Source organism: Choloepus didactylus, chromosome 7, assembly GCF_015220235.1.
Source record: "Choloepus didactylus isolate mChoDid1 chromosome 7, mChoDid1.pri, whole genome shotgun sequence".
NCBI classification, from domain to species: Eukaryota; Metazoa; Chordata; class Mammalia; order Pilosa; family Megalonychidae; genus Choloepus; species Choloepus didactylus.
Genome location: NC_051313.1, coordinates 40,040,302 through 40,058,667, shown reverse-complemented (window position 1 = coordinate 40,058,667; position 18,366 = coordinate 40,040,302). Strand labels below are relative to the sequence as shown.

At 42.8% G+C, this 18,366-nt stretch overlaps 1 protein-coding gene across 1 annotated transcript in view; it reads right to left on the bottom strand.

The window, feature by feature from the left end:
- DDO (D-aspartate oxidase) overlaps nt 1-18,366 on the bottom strand; it is a 28,941-nt gene that overhangs the window by 3,635 nt on the left and 6,940 nt on the right. Inside the window, exons 3-4 of the mRNA XM_037844467.1 lie at nt 10,558-10,666; nt 7,158-7,334 (exon numbers count right to left, since the gene is read on the bottom strand). Of these exons, the coding sequence (XP_037700395.1) occupies nt 7,158-7,334; nt 10,558-10,666 (286 nt within the window). The remainder of the gene's footprint in view (nt 1-7,157; nt 7,335-10,557; nt 10,667-18,366) is intronic.

Below are 18,366 nucleotides of genomic sequence, written 5' to 3'. Positions count from 1 at the left end.
AGACCCCAGTTGTTCTGGAACTTAATGAGTAGAAGTTGGGAAAAAAAAATTGTCATTTAAAAATCTAAGCAGTTTCTATCTTGCCCAAAGGTAGACATTTTAGCATTCCTTTGGGGCAGATTGTACCTTTATTCTGGGAATATGTCCTCTGAGTTGTGCAACTATTAAGTGAAAACTCCCTTCTAAGGATCTAAGGCTACTTTGGGGTGAGAATGAAAACGACTGTCTGTGGGAAGGCTGGCTGCTTGTCTGCAGACCAGATTGCTTTTGAAAATCTGTGTCTCTACCCAGAGGGGTGGAGGAGGGAGGGGATGGCACAGTGTCCATTCCACAGCTGGCCCCTCACCCTCGGCTGGAGCTTCCTGGGTTTGAGGACAAGAGCCAGAGGCTAAGGTCACTGACACCGAGAGAGACTCGAGAGTGAACGGGAGCTGGTGGGGGGTTGGGGGAGGAAGTGCTGCTTGGGGCCAAGGATTCGGGTGGGAAGGGGTGATTGTCCCCACCTCTGCATGGAGCCCAGCTCTTCCCATCCCAGGAAGGACCAGTGACTATTGAAAAGTCCTCTCTGTTTTAAAGTTAATTGGACCGAGGAAACCAGCGTTGAGTGTTTGAGTCACTATGTGTGTGTGGCTTGGAGAGGAGAGGCAGGAAACAGCAAAGAGCTGGGAAGACACTGCTGAAGATGGGGCTCTGTGCAAGGACAGGCAGGACTGGGGTGTTGGTTAAGGGGTGGGGTGGGGTTATATGTTAGATATTTTAGATTAAGAATTTATTAGACATGGTCATGTGGGCAGGCAATAAAAACCATGCCTAGCTTCAAGCCTGAAGCATGATGCCTTATTAACAATGATCAGAAAATTATTTTCAGTCTTTTTGTCTGAAAATGAGGAAAAAAAGAAGAAAAGTAATTTTAATTCTCAGTTGGTAAACAGTCCTATGCAAACAGATTCATGGGGAAAAAAACACCACTGTTTCTTCATGGTGATACAATCTAGCTACACCGAAAATACTTACAATAGTCAGAATTTTTAAATGCTTTTTAGGTTCATAAAGCAACAAAATACATATGGTCTACATTAGACCTGGCAGTGATCTCATCCGATGGCCACATTCCTCACTCATTCCCTTGCAATGCGGACTCTGATAAAATAAGCTGCATTCCATTTCACTCTTCCCAAGCATAGCCATCCCTGCCTTGTCCGCTACATGAATTCATATTATTCCCTCCTAGCCTTGTTCAGGCGTGGAGCAGCTTCTTTTCCCTTCTGGAAAGAGGCGTGCAGATGAGCCCTCGGTTTCCACAGGCAGGTGGATATGGAGGGGGCTGCCAGGCGCTCTGAGTGGGCAGCAGGACTGTGTGAAACAAGTTCAATTCTACAGCTACCCGGACAGCTACTGGAGCCCCCATGGAAGCCCCCAAGGCTATTGCTCACCCAAACATCCTCCTTCTCTTCCTACTTGTTGCTGTTTTCTGAAAAAAACCAACACAATCTTTTTTTCCACCTTCCTGGCCAGTGCCCTCCCACTTCTCCCTGCACAGCCAGAGAGAAGGGACGTGCTCGCATTGGGTGGGTGTCTGGGGCCATCTTTTGCCAATTACCCGCCCCAGTTAGGGGCTGGAGGGCTGATGGAAGGAGGGGGAGGCACAGGGAAAAGAAGGTGGTGGTGCCCGGACAGGCATGGTGTGTGCTGGGCGCAGGGAGCTGGGTCCATCTACAGAGGAAGGGACCTTTGAAAGTTGGACTTTGTAAGGCAGGGATGACCTGTCAAATTCCTGGTACAGGATGCGTGTGTCCCTATAGCTGCTGCAGAAGTCACCGGAGCTTCTCCTCAGGAGCTGCTGCAAGTCAGGCCAAATTAAACAGAAGATACAGCAGCAGATAAAAGATGGGAGAAGCGGGCTGTCCCAGAGAAAGTAACAGAGAGGACTTCTCAACCACAAGGAAAGTTCCGCAAGGGAAGCTCTACTTAGGGTCTTCTCAGGACCACAAGACACGGCTTCCTGGAATAAAATCAGTGTGCCTGGGTCTGGGCAGAAATGGGCACCTGGTTTTCTGGGTACCATCCTGATCCTTCTGGAAAGATTGATTTTGGTATGCTGCCTGGAGGAAGGACTTATTGTCTCTGTGATTCATCTCCCAGAAGAGGCAAGCAGAAAGCAGCAGAATGTGACACCACTGGCTAAAGATATAAAATATGATTTGCGTGAGTGAGTGAATCTCTGAGGGCTTTTAGTTCTAGATATTATTGGGAATTGTTTCTCTCTCTCTCTCTCTCTCTCTCTCTCTCTCTCTCTCTCTCTCTCTCTCATCTCTTTTATGAGGAAGATAATCCCTACAGTTATCTGAAAAATGCTAAAGACCTGATTTAATGGGGAAAAAAATTTCCTGGAAGTTTACATGATTTCTGAAGGGTAGAGCTTCTGCTGAAGCCATTGTTGTGTGGCTTGCTGAGGGAAACGCACATTTTTGAGTCAGAACACTGCAGGCTGAACACTCGCATTGTGTAGAAGAGGCGTAGGAGGCAACAAAATAGACCCCCGCGTGTGAGGAACAAGCCAGGATTGTGCGGCTTCTCCGCTGGGAGGGCTCCAGGCAGAGGCGCGTGGGCAGCGGCCCACAGAGAGCCCCAGATCCCCCTCCTCACCAAGACGCTGCTCTGCCTTCCACCTAACCTGAAATCCTCGCCCTGAAAGGCCAGTCTTGGGCTTAGAGAAGCCCCTGCCACCTTCCCCCACCACGTGGGCTGCCTGGCTATGTGCCAGACTCTGGAGAAAGGGGAGACAGCTAATCCACATGGAGAGGAGGCGCACACGGGGGAGACGAGGGATGGGGAGGGAAGAGGAAGCACGAGGCGGCATGAGGGGAGCAGAGGAGGGGCGCTGAAGGGGCAGGTGGGAACTGCTGGGCCCAGCGTCTGCTCTCCGGGGCTTCCCTGTGGGAGACCGTGTTCCAAGTCTGCTGTCATGATACCATGTGTGTCAAATAATTGACCGAAAGGAGTCCCCAGAGGGCTGCAGGGGGCCAGACAGCTCTCCCCTCCTCTCCCTGACTCCCAAAACCTAAATACAGACAGGAAGCAGTATGTCCCCAGGTGTGGCCCCACCTGCCTGGTCATCAGGACCCACGGCCTGGCAGTCAGGAGGCGGCTCCCAGGGGCACAAGGTACCCCTTACCCAGGTTTCTTTAAGTGGAGGAAAATGCTGATAGTAGGTTGGGCTTAGAACTAATGAGAAGATAGCAGGATTTTCCCCAGGCCTTCAGCCCACCATTAAAGTTTAGGCCTACCCCTTTCCAACATGAACAGGTTGGTGTGGTCACTGCCTAGACATCCCTGAAGATCGGGAAAGTGATTAAACTAGAGAAAGAGGTAGCGATAGAGAAGATGGAATTTAACAAAGGATTATGAATACTGAATCCCTAGGTAATTTTCTTTTTCTTAGTTGCTAGGGTATTAGAAAAGCTAGAAGGAAAGAATTGAAATGGTGGAACTGTACCCCATAGCATCCTTTGAAATTTGTTCCAAAGCTACTTGTTAAATTGTAATTTGAAAGCTATCACTTTTTTGTACATATATTATATTTCACAATAAGGAAATAACTGAAACTATGGTACTGTAACTCATACAACTTTGGAAATCTCTTATATAATTACTTGTTAAACCATACTTTGAAAGATTTTTTTTTTTTTGTATATATGTTATATTTCACAATAAGGAAATAACTGCAACTGTGGAACTGTAACCCATAATATTTTTGAAATTTGCTCTCTAACACTTGTTAAATTGCACTTGGAAAGTTATCACTTCTATGTATATATGTTATATTCTACAATTAAAAATATGATTTTTAAAAAAGACATGGCTGTTTTCTAGAAGGTGATACCTTAGGGCTGAGAAGGAGAACTCATTCAGATAATATTTGTTTCCATGTGAAAATGGTTGAGGATTGTCCTAAAGCTAAAATGGTTGAGGATTGTACTAAAGCAAAAATGGGAGAACATCACTTTGTACTCACTAGGATGGCTACTATTTAAAAAATAGAAAAGCACAAGTGTTGGTGAGGTTGCGGAGAAATAAGAACACTCTTGCATTGCTGATGGGAATGTAAAATGGTGCAGCCACTGTGGAAAACAGTTTGGTGGTTTCTCAGAAAGTGAAATATAGAATTACCATTGACCTGGCAATTCCTCTCTTAAGTATATACCCTAAAAGAATTGAAAACAGGGATTTGAACAAATACTTCTACACCAACGTTCACAGCAGCATTATTCACAATGGTCAAAAGATGGAAGCAACCCAAGTGTCCATCAAGAGATGAGTGGATAAACAAAATGTGGTATATCCACAAGGTGGAATGTTATTCAGCCATAAAAAGGGATGAAGGAGACTTCCAGGGAAGATGGCGGAGTAGGGAGCCCCAGGATGCAGTCCTTCCACCAAAGCAACTATTAAGCAGGCAGGGTTCATCTGAAACAACCAAATTGGAACTCCAGAGGCCAGAAGAACACTATACAGCATCCAGGGGAGAGCAGGAGGAAGAGGCAGATAAATTATGGCAAAGAGCAGGAAATTACTCTCTCCACATGGCAGCTACCAGCACCCATGCCCCACTCTCACAGCACTGTGGGGTCCAGTCCATGGCTAGCTGCTGGTGACAGCAAGGGACATAAAAATCCTCTTCTTCAAGATCAGGGGTGTACATAGTCGATCACTGATCATGGCTGCTGATTAGTGAATTCAGATCTCTGGGGCCAGGCTCTGAGGGTAGCTACTGTTTCGATCTGTCCCTGATCAAAAGTGGTGGCAGCCATTGTTTCAACCCTCCCTAGCCAGGGGCAGAGACAGTGGAGATTTAAAGATGCAGCACTTCCTCGGGGCTGCAGGGGACAGTAAGCAGACGGGCTGCATTTGCTGGGCAGACCAGGAAAGCTCAGCATTGGGGACCTGTCTGAGAAGTTTTTGGCATCCTTCCTGACCCTCTCCACCAGGGCACTTTGGAGCCAGTCTGCCCTCACTTCATGAGTCCCTGGCCCAGTTTTGGCTGGGAAAGACTGGACTGGGAAAGTCCTCCCCAGGGTGACCCTCCCAGAATTTGCCCTCCAGGCAAAAGCAGCACAAGACAACAAAAGGAGTGTAAAAAATTATAGAGGCGGACAGTCTGGGACTAAGGCCTGTCAGCTTCAGATACCCCGGAGAGGGAATTTTGTCTCCTGGAAAACAGAGGAGACAACCAAACTCCTGTAAACAGGGCAACTCCAAAAGAACTAACAAGCAAAAGCCCAGGACAAGACAGAAGTCCAGTAAGACCAGGAAAACCCTGTACTGTGCATTCACCTTGGGCAGATCTTCCTGATAGGAGGGCTAAAGCTCAAGATCTCTGTCTTATCACTGGCTGGTTACAAAACCAGGAAACAGACATCACAAGGGGTAAATCCCAAAGTTAACATTTTAATATATTAAAATGTATAGTGTGCAACAAAAAAGTATAAGATAAACAAAGAAGCAGGAAATCAAATGTTGATTATGCTATCAAATGCAAAAGACAAGGAGAGAGTTCTGAAAGCTACAAGAGAAAAGCAATGCATTACAAGCAAGTCTCAATTAGATTGAGCTCTAATTTCTCATCAGAAACCATGGAGACAAGAAGGCAGTGGGTTGAAATACTTGAAGTGCTGAAGGAAAACAACTGCCAGTCAAGAATTTTATATCCAGCAAGACTCTTGCAAAAATGAGGGAGAGATTAAGACTTTCTCAGAAAAACCAAAGCCGAGGGAATGCATCACCACTAGACCTGCCCTACAAGCAATGCTAAGGGGATTCTCCAGGTGTCCTGGGTCTTCTCTGTCCCCGTCTCCTGAAGACTTTATCAACTATTTGTCCCTTAAAGCAAAATGAAAATAGTTAGATCTCTCTCCCAGGAAACAGTACCATCTAAATCTCATTTCTAGACTTTATATCCAACACTTCAGTGAAAGCCCAGGAGAAAACATTCATACAACCTTCCCTCCCCCCTGGAGGAGGAGCTGGAACTCAGAAATGGAAAATGGCCAATATAAATTGCTAAGAAATCAGAGTGAGCAGAGCATCTACAACAGCATAACAAGGTGTTCCTGGCCCACACTCAGCCGACTCGGGCTCCCTCTCTGCTCCTGTTCCACCCTGTATACACCTGTGCTTCACCCTCACCACCTGTTACTGTAATTGTTCAGGAACATATATATGATAAATGTATATATACACACACATATATTCATATATGTAATCACCCCCAATAGTCCATGCACTCCTTAGGATGAGGGATCATGTTATCTTTCTCTAGACCAGCTTCTAGCATGGTGGTACATACATTGTAGGTGCTCAACAGAGACTTGTGGAAGTAATGAATTATATGAATCAATTATTCTGTAGCCTACATTTAAATAAGGGACCACCTCACCATTGCTGCTGCTTATCTGAAGTCACTTTTCTAACATTGCTCCAATAATTAACATTGTTGCGATTTATCTACCAAACATGCAGCCCTTAGCACCTCTGCAATTTCCAGACTAAACTAAATGGAGTTTTATTGTTGTGCCTCAAAGAAAGGTACTCTTGTCATGTTTCCTAATTGGAAACAGGAAATTCTGGAGACCAAGCTGCAATTTCAAGATATTTGGGGCTGAACTTAGTGAAGAAGCAATTACATTACTGAAATAAGCCCTCAGTTTAGAGTTCTTATTTAGGACAAAAGAAAATAATGAAACTCTTTTCTTCATTGCTAATGAGAAAAAACTATAATAATTTATAATAAGCATAAGATTCATTCATCCATAGAACTAGAGGACCCTATAATTTTACATCTGGTGTGGTTGTAAACTTCAAACCTTTCATCTCATTTTACAGATGAGGGAACTAAGATACAGTTTCAATAAGTGGGTTCTACTGGGATGGGGGAAAAACAAATTATACATCAAGGTGTGTACTGGAAGCATGGTGTGGCTCACTAATTATGACACAAAGACCATCTTCAGACCCTAGCAATTTGCGAACAAAAAGACACAATGTAAAGAGCTCTGAAGTCCCACAGAGAATTTCAATATATATTTTATGAATAGCTATGAAGTCACTTAAACGGCCTTGACAGATAAGGGAAGAAGCAAAGAGCCATTTCAACTGACCTCTTCTCCAGCCACGGGAGGTAGGTAGGGCCTTCACATTTCAGGGTGGTAAAAGCCTGACCAGACTTGTGCTGGGGGAATTTCTTCAGCTCAGCCTCGGTCATCTTTCGAAATCCCAGAACCACGTCAGCCCAGAACGGCACTTCTTCAGTAGGAGGGCTTCGAAATATCTGCCAACTCGAACACATTAGGCAGAGAAACTTCCTGAATTTTTGTGAAATAACACATGGCTAGTGAAGGCCATGTGACATTCTCTAAGCATTTTAAAGATACACTTCCAATAAACATAAAGGGAAATATACCTTATTTTTCCATTCTCTCTGGTTCAGGTAACTCAGTAGCTAGATTCTAAAGGTTCATGATTTGGGGAACAAGACATTTTGATTGAATTCAATCCTTATGTCTTTTAAGGATTGAATTTAATTCTCCTTGTCTCAAAAGCTTTTGACCATATTTTCCTTATTTACTTGTAACTGTCCATTTATTTATTTTGCCTTTGTGTTTTTGAGGAAAGGCTTTTCCTGTTTTGCACCTATGCTTTATGTAAATTGTAAGCAAAAGGTCAAAATGTTAAAAGTAAGCCTCATTTCTGAACAGAATCTCTAAATTGGAATGAGCAATGGGGAGTGCACAGGAGGCAGGGGTTGCAAATTGTGAGACAAATTGGAGATCATCAAGTCATCGAGTTTAATTTGGGGGCCAGAGTGAAGCCAAGGGTTGTCAAGAGGAGGCCTGTTATCGTTAAGAAACTAGGGTGGGTGTGGGTGGATGAGGCTGGAATGATATTGGCTGCTAACAAGACACCGGCAATAGCTCTACCAAGGGCTTCTAGGTGTATATTTGGAGTTATGGGTATTGGATTATTCTCATCAATAGGAATAAATGTGGTAAATCATTATTGCCCTAAAATAGCAATGAAAATAACTTGAGTGTCACATATGCTTGCCAATAATGTGGTAATTAATGTATTAAAATTTATATCTCTAAGTAAGTCATGCAAAGCAGTCCCCATGGAAAGTACAAATGTGGTTTGCAGCAATGTTCTATGCTGGGCCCTCTTCCCATCTCATTCTGCACACTCTCCCCAGACTAGATTGCCCTCTTCCATATCTTCACCACTAGTGAAGTAGTAGGCCAAACACTCAGAAGGCCACATCTCCAGCTCTGCTCTCTCTCCTGAGCTCCAAAAGTCACATTCAGACCTATGTTTCCCCACTGAATAAATCTACTTATGTCTCAAACACCTATCCCCTGCTCTTTCCCCAGTCTTTGCCAATGCAGGAAATGGTGCCCATTCACCCAGGTGCTGACATCAGACATCTGAGAATCGTCCTTGACTCTTTCTCCTCCAACAACCCCACATTTGATCCCCTAACAAGTCTCATCAATTCTCCTCATAAGCATTTCTCAAATCCATCAACTCTCTGTCCTTCCTATCAACACTTAGTACAGCCCAACATCATTTCTCTTCCCCCAGATCGATTTTCAATACCATAGAGAGAATATTTCTGAAATGCAAATATGATTGGTTACTTCACCGTGTAGAACCCCTCAATGGTTTCCTGTTACCCTGGACACTTTTCGGTCCTTCCAATACACAAAGTCTCCCTGGACTCCACGTCTGTGCATATGCTGTTCCCCCCACCTGTCCCCCACACTGTCCTTGTTCCCATTCACCCCTACAACTTACCTTTCTAGCTGACAGTCATCCTGGGGGTCTCAGCTGAAACATTTTTTTTCCTGAGTAGCTTTTCATAACTTCCCTGAACAGGTAAGTTCTCCAGATTTATGCTTCAATGGAACACTGTATTCTTCCTTTTGGTAACTCAGGTCCCACTTGTAACTCAGATTTAGGACATTCCCTATAGTCTTCAAAATTAACTTAACACATATTTATTATCTATCTACCATTTACCAAGCAGCATGGCAGGCGCTAAATTACTCACTGCCACATCCCTAGTACCTAATACAGTACCTGATGCTGGTGAATGCTCAATAAATCATTTTGATTGAACGAATGAATAGATGAATAAGGCTACATATTATTCCAAAGATGCACAGGTTATTTGTGTCCTTGTCCTTGCTTGGCTGATTTCAAAGCCTTTTTGGGAACAAGTGGAATAAAAATCATTCATTAGAGGGAAATAAATAGCTCTCCTTTAGAATAGCTTGAAGCACATTCTTTTTCATATCCTCAATGGTGGAAAATTCTTACTTTTGAAGGTACATTAAGTTTTAGACACAGCTGTTTCCAAAAATTACTTCAAGACAAAGTTTGTGACTAAGACTGGGTCATATTGGTTTGGGAGAAAACAAAGTGTGACCATAAATATATGGGAACAATTTTTCTGTGTGGGTCACCTACTGGCTTTGGGGACAGTTATAGACAAGGGTCAATCTGTCTTCAGAAGGTAAAGAAACGACAGCTGCTACTTTGGGTAGGAACTTTTGAGAAAGCAGTGATGTCAACATTGTCTTGAGTTCTGTGATGGGAGGGAGAGCAAGAAGAGTAGAGGGATAGAAATCTGCCTGGTGTAGGCGTGGACACTGGCAGAAACGTCAGCGGGCAGCCTGACCTCAAAACGGGAGACAGGACAATTATTTTCTTAAACAGACCCGATAGTACAAAAAAAGGTGGTGGTTTTGAAAACTTAGCAAATGGAAAACCTCCCTTCAGAAGGCCATAGGGCATCACTGGATACTCATGTGTGCTCACACAATGACCCAGAGACATCAAAGTGAAAGGAAGTTTAGTAATCTTTGTTTGAGAAGCTCAATATAATCATATTTTAGTTGTTAAAGTTTCTGTTAGAATGTTAAATAGTTAAAATATTTAATTTTAAACTCTTTCATTTAATTATGCATCTCTTCTGAAATCAAATATTGAAAGTCAAACAGAAGTGTGCTAACCATTTCAGGATTATTTTTTTCCAAATGGTGCTTTACTAGGTAACTTTAATGACCTAGAAAATTCACTTCTTTGGAAAATCTCATGCTCCAAGTACACTAAAAAAGATGTCCCTGTGCCATAGGTCTCTGCACCCATTCCAATATCACGTGTTTGCTTTTTGTCAGCCACACCATCCCCATATAAGCAAGCTTGGTGTTTATCTGCTGTGTTTTTTACCATATTTGCAAATCAGTGCATATTCCCTGAGGAAACTCAGAAACAGTATTTTTGCTAAGAAACTGTAACGGTTGGCTGTGGTTAAAAAGTCTAACACCATAGCTTGTCTTTCTTAAGTTCTTTGGAGTAAAGCCTAAAATGTTCTTTCTAATTGCTCCTGCATCTAGTTCAGCACTCTGCTCACAGAAGACACTCACTAAATATTTTATGTTGAACTCTACTGTCCATTAAGATAATTGGAGTTCTAAAATCACTTTGGATTTCCTCTCTTACCCAGACACCAGGTGAATGCCAGCGTCTCCGGCTTCTGCAGAATTGGCAATTGCAAACAGATGCTCAAAGGTCTCTCTAAACCACTGCTTCTGCTTGTGAATGGATGTATCTGTAATCAGAGAAATGAGCAAAGTGGAACAGAAAGGAAAATGATGATAATGACTCAACTTTAAATAAGCTTCTTCTGAAAAACTGGGGAAAAAAAACAAAGAGCCAGGGAGGAACATTTTACATAAAGTCCCACATTGTAATGAAGGGCCCACCAGTGACCCAAGTTATGAGCGTTGACACACACTGTCTGCATCTGCTCACATAATGATTAATCCGCAGTGGGGAAACCAACCAATCATCAGAGCAAAACCTGACCTGGGAGCCAGCTGGAGGGTGGTCTTTGGCACTAGGTCTACTTCAGGGGTCCTTAAAGGGTCCACAGCCAACCTGAACCAAAGCTAACTCACGGCTGAGTTAGTCAGCTGGCCACACAGTCAGGACCATAGAAGAAAGGACCCAGGATCCCTTCCCTGGTTTGAAAATATGGTGGGTGATAAGGGGTGGTTTCTGGGGTCCAGGTCAACCAGGAAGCCTGGGGAAGTTTGCCCTCCTGATACAAGGAATGAGGGCCTGCCTTGTGGGGGTGGACTCCTTGGAGGGCGCCCTGCAGGCCATATTTCCCAGCCAGCACTGCCCTTGCCTCCACACCCCCCTCTGCACCATGGAGTCATGGACCAGTTCAGGGTAGCATTTCCGAGGTCAGCCGGGGTAGTGTGGGGACCACCCCAGGGCCCACCTCTCATCACGGTCCTGTGGGTTAGCGCTCCCCATGCCCCAGGAGTCCCCTCCAGAATGCAAGGGGTTGGACCTGACACCTGGAAAGGTGCTAGGCCTGCAAGGGCGGAAACAAGGGGCAGGGATGAAGCACAAAAATAATAGTGTCCTGTGTGGGCATGGAGGGCAAGCATAGCCCAGAGCACAGACAGATCCAACTGTGGGTGAGGTGTTGGGCTGTCTGATCCCTGTGGAAGGGTTGTGAGGGAGTGTCCTGGTCAAGACTGGGACAGGCCACCGTTAATCCCAAGGGGGCCACTATGGGGGATCCACAGATGAATGAGTGACAGGCAGAGAAGATGCTGGGTCAGCACTGATTGGAGAGGTTTCCCTGGAATTCACAGTAGAGATGGAGAGGCCCCTGGAGATATCCTGCTCTCCAAAGTCCCTAGGTTGATCGATGAAGGCATTTCAGTAGCAGGGTTATAAGATGATTCCTTTGTTATGCAGTACAATAAATATTTCTTTTGTAGTGGATCCATACTTCCTTCTTTAAACATGAGCCTGTATCGATTTGACACCATATTCCAAAATTGAAGAAAGGGGCTGCTGATATGTATGCAACCGAGAAATAAATAATAAGCTGCAGAGAGAACTGAATTCAACCTCATATGGATTATATCACAACAATCTTAGCCAGTATATTGGGGCTATATTGAAACACATCCCCCTGTTGCCTCTCCAAGGCTTAAAAACCAAAATAGTGGTCAGCCAGGGAGGCGGGGCAAGATGGCAGACTGGTGAGCTGTATGTTTTAGTTACTCCTCCAGGAAAGTAGGTAGAAAGCCAGGAACTGCGTGGACTGGACACCACAGAGCAATCTGACTTTGGGCATACTTCATACAACACTCATGAAAACGTGGAACTGCTGAGATCAGCGAAATCTGTAAGTTTTTGCGGCCAGGGGACCCGCGCCCCTCCCTGCCAGGCTCAGTCCTGGGGGAGGAGGGGCTGTCAGCTCCGGGAAGGAGAAGGGAGAAGTGCAGTGGCAGCCCTTATCGGAAACTCATTCTACTGATACAAGCTCCAACCATAGATAGACTGAGACCAGACACCAGAGAATCTGAGAGCAGCCAGCCCAGCAGAGAGGAGACAGGCATAGAAAAAAAACAACATGAAAAACTCCAAAATAAAAGCGGAGGATTTTTGGAGTTCTGGTGAACATAGAAAGGGGAAGGGCCCTGAGGCGCATATGCAAATCCCGGAGAAAAACTGATCTCTCTGCCCTGTGGACCTTTCCTTAATGGCCCTGGTTGCTTTGTCTCTTAGCATTTCAATAACCCATTAGATCTCTGAGGAGGGCCCGTTTTTTTTGTTTGTTTGTTTTTGTTTTTGTTTTTTTTTAATCCTTTTTTCTTTTTCTAAAACAATTACTCTAAGAAGCCCAATACAGAAAGCTTCAAAGACTTACTATTTGGGCAGGTCAAGTCAAGAGCAGAACTAGGAGAGCTCTGAGACAAAACGCAATAATCCAGTGGCTGAGAAAATTCACTAAACACCACAACTTCCCAAGAAGAGGGGGGTGTCCGCTCACAGCCATCATCCTGGTGGACAGGAAACACTCCTGCCCATCGCCAGCCCCATAGCCCAGAACTGCCCCAGACAACCCAGTGTGATGGAAGTGCTTCAAATAACAGGCACACACCACAAAACTGGGCATGGACATTAGCCTTCCCTGCAACCCCAGCTGATTGTCCCAGAGTTGGGAAGGTAGAGCAGTGTGAATTAACAAAGCCCCATTCAGCCATCATTTCAGCAGACTGGGAGCCTCCCTACACAGCCCAGCAGCCCAGAACTGCCCTGGGGGGACGGCACTCACCTGTGACATAGCACAGTCATCCCTCAACAGAGGACCCGGGGTGCACGGCCTGGAAGAGGGGCCCACTTGGAAGTCTCAGGAGCCATACGCCAATACCAAGGACTTGTGGGTCAGTGACAGAGACAAACTGTGGCAGGACTGAACTGAAGGATTAGACTATTGCAGCAGCTTTAAAACTCTAGGATCACCAGGGAGATTTGATTGTTAGGGCCACCCCCCCTCCCTGACTGCCCAGAAACACGCCCCATATACAGGACAGGCAACACCAACTACACACGCAAGCTTGGTACACCAATTGGACCCCACAAGACTCACTCCCCCACTCACCAAAAAGGCTAAGCAGGGGAGAACTGGCTTGTGGAGAACAGGTGGCTCGTGGACGCCACCTGCTGGTTAGTTAGAGAAAGTGTACTCCACGAAGCTGTAGATCTGAGAAATTAGAGATAAGGACTTCAATTGGTCTACAAATCCTAAAAGAACCCTATCAAGTTCAGCAAATGCCACGAGGCCAAAAACAACAGAAAATTATAAAGCATATGAAAAAACCAGACGATATGGATAACCCAAGCCCAAGCACCCAAATCAAAAGACTAGAAGAGACACAGCACCTAGAGCAGCTACTCAAAGAACTAAAGATCAACAATGAGACCATAGTATGGGAGATAAATGAAATCAAGAAGACCCTAGAAGAGCATAAAGAAGACATTGCAAGACTAAATAAAAAAATGGATGATCTTATGGAAATTAAAGAAACTGTTGACCAAATTAAAAAGATTCTGGACACTCATAGTACAAGACTAGAGGAAGTTGAACAATGAATCAGTGACCTGGAAGATGACAGAATGGAAAATGAAAGCATAAAAGAAAGAATGGGGAAAAAAATTGAAAAAATCGAAATGGACCTCAGGGATATGATAGATAATATGAAACGTCCAAATATAAGACTCATTGGTGTCCCAGAAGGGGAAGAAAAGGGTAAAGGTCTAGGAAGAGTATTCAAAGAAATTGTTGGGGAAAACTTCCCAAATCTTCTAAACAACATAAATACACAAATCATAAATGCTCAGCGAACTCCAAATAGAGTAAATCCAAATAAACCCACTCCGAGACATATACTGATCACACTATCAAACACAGAAGAGAAGGAGCAAGTTCTGAAAGCAGCAAGAGAAAAGCAATTCACCACATACAAAGGAAACAGCATAAGACTAAGTAGTGACTACTCAGCAGCCACCATGGAGGCAAGAAGGCAGTGGCACGATATATTTAAAATTCTGAGTGAGAAAAATTTCCAGCCAAGAATACTTTATCCAGCAAAGCTCTCCTTCAAATTTGAGGGAGAGCTTAAATTTTTCAAAGACAAACAAATGCTGAGAGAATTTGCTAACAAGAGACCTGCCCTACTGGAGATACTCAAGGGAGCCCTACAGACAGAGAAACAAAGAAAGGACAGAGAAACTTGGAGAAAGGTTCAGTACTAAAGAGATTCGGTATGGGTACAATAAAGGATATTAATAGACAGAGGGGAAAAATATGACAAACATAAACCAAAGGATAAGATGGCTGATTCAAGAAATGCCTTCACGGTTATAACGTTGAATGTAAATAGATTAAACTCCCCAATTAAAAGATATAGATTCGCAGAATGGATCAAAAAAAATGAACCATCAATATGTTGCATACAAGAGACTCATCTTAGACACAGGGACACAAAGAAACTGAAAGTGAAAGGATGGAAAAAAATATTTCATGCAAGCTACAGCCAAAAGAAAGCAGGTGTAGCAATATTAATCTCAGATAAAATAGACTTCAAATGCAGGGATGTTTTGAGAGACAAAGAAGGCCACTACGTACTAATAAAAGGGGCAATTCAGCAAGAAGAAATAACAATCATAAATATCTATGCACCCAACCAAGGTGCCACAAAATACATGAGAGAAACACTGGCAAAACTAAAGGAAGCAATTGATGTTTCCACAATAATTGTGGGAGACTTCAACACATCACTCTCTCCTATACATAGATCAACCAGACAGAAGACCAATAAGGAAATTGAAAACCTAAACAATCTGATAAATGAATTAGATTTAACAGACATATACAGGACATTACATCCCAAATCACCAGGATACACATACTTTTCTAGTGCTCATGGAACTTTCTCCAGAATAGATCATATGCTGGGACATAAAACAAGCCTCAATAAATTTAAAAAGATTGAAATTATTCAAAGCACGTTCTCTGACCACAATGGAATACAATTAGAAGTCAATAACCATCAGAGACTTAGAAAATTCACAAATACCTGGAGGTTAAACAACACACTCCTAAACAATCAGTGGGTTAAAGAAGAAATAGCAAGAGAAAATGCTAAATATATAGAGACGAATGAAAATGAGAACACAACATACCAAAACCTATGGGATGCAGCAAAAGCAGTGCTAAGGGGGAAATTTATAGCACTAAACGCATATATTAAAAAGGAAGAAAGAGCCAAAATCAAAGAACTAATGGATCAACTGAAGAAGCTAGAAAACAAACAGCAAACCAATCCTAAACCAAGTAGAAGAAAAGAAATAACAAGGATTAAAGCAGAAATAAATGACATCGAGAACAAAAAAACAATAGAGAGGATAAATATCACCAAAAGTTGGTTCTTTGAGAAGATCAACAAGATTGACAAGCCCCTAGCTAGACTGACAAAATCAAAAAGAGAGAAGACCCATATAAACAAAATAATGAATGAAAAAGGTGACATAACTGCAGATCCTGAAGAAATTAAAAAAATTATAAGAGGAAACTATGAACAACTGTATGGCAACAAACTGGATAATGTAGAGGAAATGGACAATTTCCTGGAAACATATGAACAACCTAGACTGACCAGAGAAGAAATAGAAGACCTCAACCAACCCATCACAAGCAAAGAGATCCAATCAGTCATCAAAAATCTTCCCACAAATAAATGACCAGGACCAGATGGCTTCACAGGGGAATTCTACCAAACTTTCCAGAAAGAACTGACACCAATCTTACTCAAACTCTTTCAAAACATTGAAGAAAATGGAACACTACCTAACTCATTTTATGAAGCTAACATCAATCTAATACCAAAACCAGGCAAAGATGTTACAAAAAAGGAAAACTACCGGCCAATCTCCCTAATGAATATAGATGCAAAAATCCTCAACAAAATACTTGCAAATCGAATCCAAAGACACATTAAAAAAATCATACACCATGACCAAGTGGGGTTCATTCCGGGCATGCAAGGATGGTTCAACATAAGAAAATCAATCAATGTATTACAACACATTAACAAGTCAAAAGGGAAAAATCAATTGATCATCTCAATAGATGCTGAAAAAGCATTTGACAAAATCCAACATCCCTTTTTGATAAAAACACTTCAAAAGGTAGGAATTGAAGGAAACTTCCTCAACATCATAAAGAGCATATATGAAAAACCCACAGCCAGCATAGTACTCAATGGTGAGAGACTGAAAGCCTTCCCTCTAAGATCAGGAAGAAGACAAGGATGCCCGCTGTCACCACTGTTATTCAACATTGTGCTGGAAGTGCTAGCCAGGGCAATCCGGCAAGACAAAGAAATAAAAGGCATCCAAATTGGAAAAGAAGAAGTAAAACTGTCATTGTTTGCAGATGATATGATCTTATATCTAGAAAACCCTGAGAAATCGACGATACAGCTACTAGAGCTAATAAACAAATTTAGCAAAGTAGCGGGATACAAGGTTAATGCACATAAGTCAGTAATGTTTCTATATGCTAGAAATGAACAAACTGAAGAGACACTCAAGAAAAAGATACCATTTTCAATAGCAACTAAAAAAATCAAGTACCTAGGAATAAATTTAACCAAAGAAGTAAAAGACCTATACAAAGAAAACTACATAACTCTACTAAAAGAAATAGAAGGGGACCTTAAAAGATGGAAAAATATTCCATGTTCATGGATAAGAAGACTAAATGTCATTAAGATGTCAATTCTACCCAAACTCATCTACAGATTCAATGCAATCCCAATCAAAATTCCAACAACCTACTTTACAGACTTGGAAAAGCTAGTTATCAAATTTATTTGGAAAGGGAAGATGCCTCGAATTGCTAAAGACACTCTAAAAAAGAAAAACGAAGTGGGAGGACTTACACTCCCTGACTTTGAAGCTTATTATAAAGCTACAGTTGCCAAAACAGCATGGTACTGGCACAAAGATAGACATATAGATCAATGGAATCGAATTGAGAATTCGGAGATAGACCCTCAGATTTATGGCCGACTGATCTTTGATAAGGCCCCCAAAGTCACTGAACTGAGTCATAATGGTCTTTTCAACAAATGGGGCTGGGAGAGTTGGATATCCATATCCAAAAGAATGAAAGAGGACCCCTACCTCACCCCCTACACAAAAATTAACTCAAAATGGACCAAAGATCTCAATATAAAAGAAAGTACCATAAAACTCCTAGAAGATAATGTAGGAAAACATCTTCAAGACCTTGTATTAGGCGGCCACTTCCTAGACTTTACACCCAAAGCACAAGCAACAAAGGAGAAAATAGATAAATGGGAACTCCTCAAGCTTAGAAGTTTCTGCACCTCAAAGGAATTTCTCAAAAAGGTAAAGAGGCAGCCAACTCAATGGGAAAAAATTTTTGGAAACCATGTATCTGACAAAAGACTGATATCTTGCATATATAAAGAAATCCTACAACTCAATGACAATAGTACAGTCGGCCCAATTATAAAATGGGCAAAAGATATGAAAAGACAGTTCTCTGAAGAGGAAATACAAATGGCCAAGAAACACATGAAAAAATGTTCAGCTTCACTAGCTATTAGAGAGATGCAAATTAAGACCACAATGAGATACCATCTAACACCGGTTAGAATGGCTGCCATTAAACAAACAGGAAACTACAAATGCTGGAGGGGATGTGGAGAAATTGGAACTCTTATTCACTGTTGGTGGGACTGTATAATGGTTCAGCCACTCTGGAAGTCAGTCTGGCAGTTTCTTAGAAAACTAGATATAGAGTTACCATTCGATCCAGCGATTGCACTTCTCGGTATATACCCGGAAGATCGGAAAGCAGTGACACGAACAGATATCTGCACGCCAATGTTCATAGCAGCATTATTC